Here is a 6,141-nt window from a genome sequence, read left to right as displayed (position 1 = left end):
TGCCACAATACATTTATATACCATACTTTTATAAAATGGAACAACGGCAGTATGAAGTCACTTTATGGTGGCCATCATGTTTAATGGCACAATGAAGTGGTGGTAAAGAAGCAGTGCTATGAACTTGAATGAAATCGGAAAATATCTCAATTATAACCAATCAGTAGTCAGTTTACAGCCATTATATTCGAGCGTTATCATCAATTGAAACAATTTTACATGAATAACGTGTATCACCTTTTTCTTAAGAAGATCGTTTCAACTAGTTCTCAAAGCAATGTTTTGTATATATCAAACAACATTCAAGAAAATCTAGATATACGTACTGAAGCTGTAAATACGAATCCATAGTTGATGGCGTAGTATTTCTGTCCAAAACACTTCGCTGTAGCCGTTGGCAGAAGTGAAAAATTACCGGAAAATGACAGGAACAGAAGGCAGACGTATAAGAGGTAGAGGGCTGAGCCAAATCTTTCCGTCAAAGGAAATGTCAGTATACATACACAAAACAACCCACAGGACAGCATGGAGGCTACCTAAAATGTAACGGTAGTATCACACACACAAGACCTGGAAATTCTAGACATGTCTGAAGAGCAGTCTTTCGGATCAAAACGACGGTATTTTTTCGTATATTATATAAGACGTATCAATATATACTTATTATCTCGCCATTTCTCGTGATAACCTGTCTTTCATCTCCTTGATAGCTCTAGCGTGAGAGCTGACAAACGTGCTGCTACCGCCTTCATAAACGTGAATGTTTTGTTTTGGTATCTTCTTCGTTGCCTTCTGTTTATTTACGTTCGCATTTTTTTCTTTGTTTTCACTACTTTTTTGGCAAATAGAAATAAGTTCCTTGAAGGAAAGGTCACAACATGAAATCAAATTGATGCTTTGTGAAATAAAACTTGCCTTGAAACAAAACTTGTCTGCCAGGTAGCCCCATAATATCCGCCCTCCACCATTGCACACAGCCGCTAGGGAGCCGACAATAGCTAGAAAGTGATCATCTTTGATGAACGTCTGCCCATATGTCTGAAATATTGAGAGTATATTATTATTTTATTTTCTTCCACTTGGACAATACAGTGACAATTATGTGATTTCATTTAAAGTGGAACACTGGATTTCTTAGACTTTGAGGTTTGCCTTAAGCTTGATGACTACGATTGTTAATTTTGTGTAGAAGTATGGTTTATATTATAAACACATGTTTTTGTATGCTACTACACTTCCAAGTTTCTTAATTCTTGCAGCAAAGAGATTTTAGGCACCTCAACTATGCTTCAAAAGTGTTTAAAACTAGTTTGGATTTCCACCGTTTTTTATCCTAGCATCATCGACGAGTTGTGTGAACATGCACATTGAGAATATCAGCTATAACCTTTGACGACAAAAGTCAGCTTGGTCATAACATCATTTGCATTTGTGACAATTGGCACTACGATCTCAACAACCTTGCGAATGTACATGATTGAGTTGGGTGTTTTTTAAGGGCCTTAAATATCGTGATCATAATTAGAGATATCGTTTTATTTGATGAAAATGTTCTATGATTACCAATTGAACGGTAGATTAACGAACAAACCACGTCAGGCAATTATAGGTCACTTGATTACAAAATAGCATTGATACATGCACCACAAACCCTCGGCTGAGTAACAATTCCACTGATATTGTGCCATGCGCCAGTGAACTGTGTTACGCTACAGGTGCCGGCACAGTACAGTGATACCCAGTCGAGTCTCTTCATACGACCATCTAAAGGTTGTTTTGTCATTGTTCTGGTGAGATTTAAGGATCCGTGTTCCAGTGGGGGCAAAACACATACATACTGTTACCTCCTCTTAATTTCGCTTTCGGTATAACTTTAAGCTCGACTTGGCCAGGGTACTTTCATTGTCTGGGTACATGTAGCTATTTTTCAGACCTACAGTCTATTGAATTGGTGGAATAATGGAAGGTGCAAGGTTTGAACCCTGATCTAGCCTCATTACAATTTTACAATCAGAACATGAAAATGAATATTTTGGTTACCTATATACTTACCTTATACAGAGACGATATAAACTGGATCCCTTGTCCATTAAACAAAAAGAGAAACCACAGCATATAAAATGACTTCTTCTTCAGAACCTGCCTTGGCGAGTAGTCGGTATTCTGTACACTCCCGCTATTGAAGTTATACATATATATCTTATTTACAAAGCCTATCTATCTTATTACACGTATTAACAGCTCACCGGGGTAATGACAATTAATATTTGACGTTAACGTGATACAAAGCAGCCCACTAGGACTAACATAAAAGTAGTATAAAGCAGCTTACGTTGATGGGTAATAGCTTTGAATAATTATTATAAATGTAGTAAAAAGCAGTTCATTGGATAACAATATCTAATCATTTACTTAGGCATGATACAAAACTGCGCTTAAATCATTTGTCCTGCTCACATAGCTTAACGTGTACATTATAGCAGTAAGACTTGTTTCAGACTAAGATAAATCATGCAACACCACATGTTACTTTAAGGATCCCTGGTCCACTGCCCTGTAGTTGTTTTTGTATACACAGTAACAGGGGTTAAATTCGTGTTGGTTATTATTGCAGCACTGTTTTGCCAGTACACTTCGGTTCACCAGCTAGCTTAGTTAGTAAGAGCTACAGTATAACAATCTGAAGTATGATTTATCAGAGCTATTGTCATGCCGGAAAGTAGTTTTCTATGCGTAGTGACCGATTTTGGCAGTGATATTGGGATCCTTAAATTTGTATCAATTAACCTTTAAAGTTCTTAATCTTTTTCTTTAACTTACATGGATGTAAGCAGCTGTGTTTCCTCGTCATTGCGGTTGACTTGCTCAGAAATCTAAGGTAAATTTGATAGCATAATAATAGAATGACTATAAATAAAATATTAAGTTTTAATGACAATGATATTGAAAAAGGAACAAAGCCCGGCTCACGAAATATGAAAACAATTGAGAATTAAATCAGATCAATAAACCAATCAAGTTGTTCTGAAAAATATTTGCTGAGCCTTGACTTTGACTTGTCGATAATACTCTACTTACGCTCTCTGGTGGGTCTTTCAAAAGTATGACCCCGACAAGCTGAATGGCTGCGTAACAACCTCCAAGCACAAGAAACATTCGGGGAACTCTGTCTAGTACGCTGTCTTGGTCGAAGTATCTGTAGAAAAAAAAATCAAAAGCGAATTGTTTCCACGCGAACCGCGGATGCTCTTCAGTGGCCAAACGACAAATACGATGGACCATGCTGAATGAAAATCCCCATAATGAAAATTGATGATATTAAGTCTCAGGAATGAGTTTTTTGGACCTAGGAGATTTTCGCATGCTAGTTGGCGCTTCCTTTGTCAAAACCATTTTCTTTGCTTTGGTAATGTTTCCTAACAACGGACAGTTATGTTATATAACGCTTTTGTCAAAACAAATTCCATGTTGTAATCGCCAGTAAAAAATATCGCACTACAGAAGCACCTTTACTGGAGCTCACATTCGCCATTATTCTGAAAACGTCACAATATCTATCGTCACCACCTTATTGAGGGTAATACGGATAGCGTCAAGATTGTAGCCACTTCCATGGTAACATCTATTTTAGATCCGGGGGTTTTCTGTTACTATTGTCATTAATTTTCAGAAATGAGATATTTTGGAATTGTCCAATTTCATGGAACTATTTTTAAAAAAAACGCAAAAATTAACCCCTCTCAAAAAATTTAGATGTTAATAATGAAAACATTTTTTCTTTGTTATGACGTATTCCAGAGGTGCAGGAAAATGTAAGTTAGAACAACCCCAGGAATTCCGGGGATTCAGGGTATTTGGCAAGTATATGCACGAATACAATTATCATCTATCAAAAACGAAAAGTTAGTTGTTAATCATTTACATCGTCACTATGAAATTAAAACTTTGTATTTTAAGGACAAATAAGTTTCCATCTTTTATATTTGTAAATTTGTACTCACTTGTCCTGATCAACAACTTTGTTCGGAGCAAGGTTGTCAGGGTTGAGATAGGCCGTCTGAACCTGGTCAAATATAAACGCTCCGCCTCCAAATCCAGCTACTACAAGGCCATTTACCAGACCCCTTTTATCCGGTAGCCACTGCAAAACGCAAGAAAGATTTGCTTTGCATCAAGTCTAAACAAAGTAAACTGTTTAAGTCCTTTAAGTATCATTTAGGGTATGTTTATACATGTATTATAACCAGACGAGTAAGTAGCATGACACCTATTGCTAAAGCATATTAGACTTGCATAAACAAAATTCCGCTCTAATGAAGGAGAAAGCATGGAAGCTTAACTTCATTCTTAGATGTTCATGTGTTTACTTGAGAAGTCTTGGCCAACCTAACATACGTGTCGATGATAACAAATGTCCATGATTACTAGAATATTTGTTTTGAAAGTCTATGCGATAGAATATCTTATTTTTTCTATTTGTGTTTTTTTCTGTTGGTGTCAGAACAATTAAAATATAAACGTGAAATTTCACAACTTGTAATTATGCTTTTGTAGGTTGATGACCGGAGAAGTTTACATATAAGGACAAGGTATAAATTCATTCACATTAGAGGAACAGGGACCCGAGAATTTGTTACAGCTATATTCCGACCTAAACTTGGATTTTTAGAGTTATTTTACACGTTTAAGTGATTAAGATACATTTTCGGTAAAAATGTCACCCAAAATGATGGATATACGAAGGGAGAGGAAAGCTCTCTTATGATATCGTGTACCATTCGGGTATTCTTCGTGGCCGGTAAACGAATGCAATATCACTCCAAAAATAGTGCTCTATTTGTGAACTAATTACTTAAATTCCAAATTGTTTTAATACCATTCTCTGACTTTGTCAAAAAACAAGAAACGTTTCATATTTGTGTCATGGAACTTTTAAATATCACGGGATAATGTTATACGCGTACCAATTGGGGTAACGACGTGTTCGCAATCACTGTATGTATATAGAATCATTGAACACAAACTTACAGCAAAGAGTTTACCTGTAGTAGTACTTAACATGACACGTTTACCTTCATTCCACAGCCCATTGGTGTTGCGTATGCAATGCCGACTCCAAATCCAAACATTGCACCATAGGTGAGAACAGTCAAACCGAAGGATGACTGTATTGTAAAATAAGTCAAAAGCACTCCGCCGCTATTTAAAAAAAAAATCAAAGAAAACAATAGTGACCATTTAGCTATTTTTTTGGTAAGGGTACCAGCATGTTGAACTACATTGTATATCATTATCAATGTCACTACTGTAAAGTGTTTGTTTTATTACTTTTTCAGAAGAAATATATTGCATACAAATCACGTGCTGTTACGAATTATAGTTGTTCTTAATTTAATTGAAATGCTTGAAAATAGAAATGAGAAAAGAAAGAAACCCGGGACCTTCACATTGCACAACCTACAGTTTACTAAAAAAGGAAAACAAAAATACAAACATTATCATACTTGGAACTGAGATTTGACATGCAATGCATCAAAATGATTTTATAATTAAAGAGTCGCAAACCATATGAAAACAAATTGCTGGGTTAAGTAACTCTTCGTCAAAAACGCTCCTATGGAATGCTTCATATTTTATATAGAAAGGGGGGGAAATACCAAGTCAAAAATATTCTATGTGGAATTTGTTCTCGCGATTATAACTGATGCATGAGATCACCATTCTCAGCGATTCCTTCTATTCAATTCTTTCTCAGGAGATGCGGCAATGATTCTGCTGTTTTTTCCACCGAGGGTTGATGACATCATAAGGTAGTTGAAATATTAGCCAGGTGGTCTTTTATTTCTCTCGCGATTGACTCTATAAGCCATCGTCCTTTTGGAACTATGGATACCAAGGGCTCGGTGCGAACAGCCGATTGGTTAATACAGAACTAATATCACAACTCGTTTATCAGGAGTCCGAGGCCAGAGTGTTGTGTTGCAGAAAACCGGATCATATTTAGCGTAAGTTCGTCAGTGAATCCAGGATCTTATTGATACGAGATGCAAACCATGGCAAACGGGTTGACTCAAATTGGACCTCATGTATATATATGAGATGAAAGTACTTAAGACTCGTTGTTAAGAATTTTTCTTTTTA

At 36.3% G+C, this 6,141-nt stretch overlaps 1 protein-coding gene across 1 annotated transcript; it reads right to left on the bottom strand.

The window, feature by feature from the left end:
• Window positions 1–326: 326 nt before the first annotated feature.
• LOC110444864 (uncharacterized MFS-type transporter YhjX-like) lies at window positions 327–5,195 on the bottom strand (the record flags this gene model as incomplete). The annotated part of the gene is made up of 7 exons (XM_021489218.1): window positions 5,073–5,195; window positions 4,002–4,141; window positions 3,079–3,196; window positions 2,821–2,873; window positions 2,053–2,176; window positions 916–1,038; window positions 327–536 (listed from the first exon to the last, which is right to left on the bottom strand). Coding segments are annotated over exons 1-7 (825 nt in total), but the record flags the coding sequence as incomplete, so codon positions are not given.
• Between the last annotated feature and the right edge of the window lie 946 nt (window positions 5,196–6,141).

The sequence above is a fragment of the Mizuhopecten yessoensis genome, unplaced genomic scaffold, assembly GCF_002113885.1.
Source record: "Mizuhopecten yessoensis strain PY_sf001 unplaced genomic scaffold, ASM211388v2 hete_36182752, whole genome shotgun sequence".
Lineage (NCBI taxonomy): Eukaryota > Metazoa > Mollusca > Bivalvia > Pectinida > Pectinidae > Mizuhopecten > Mizuhopecten yessoensis.
This window is presented reverse-complemented; position numbering and strand designations above follow the sequence as displayed.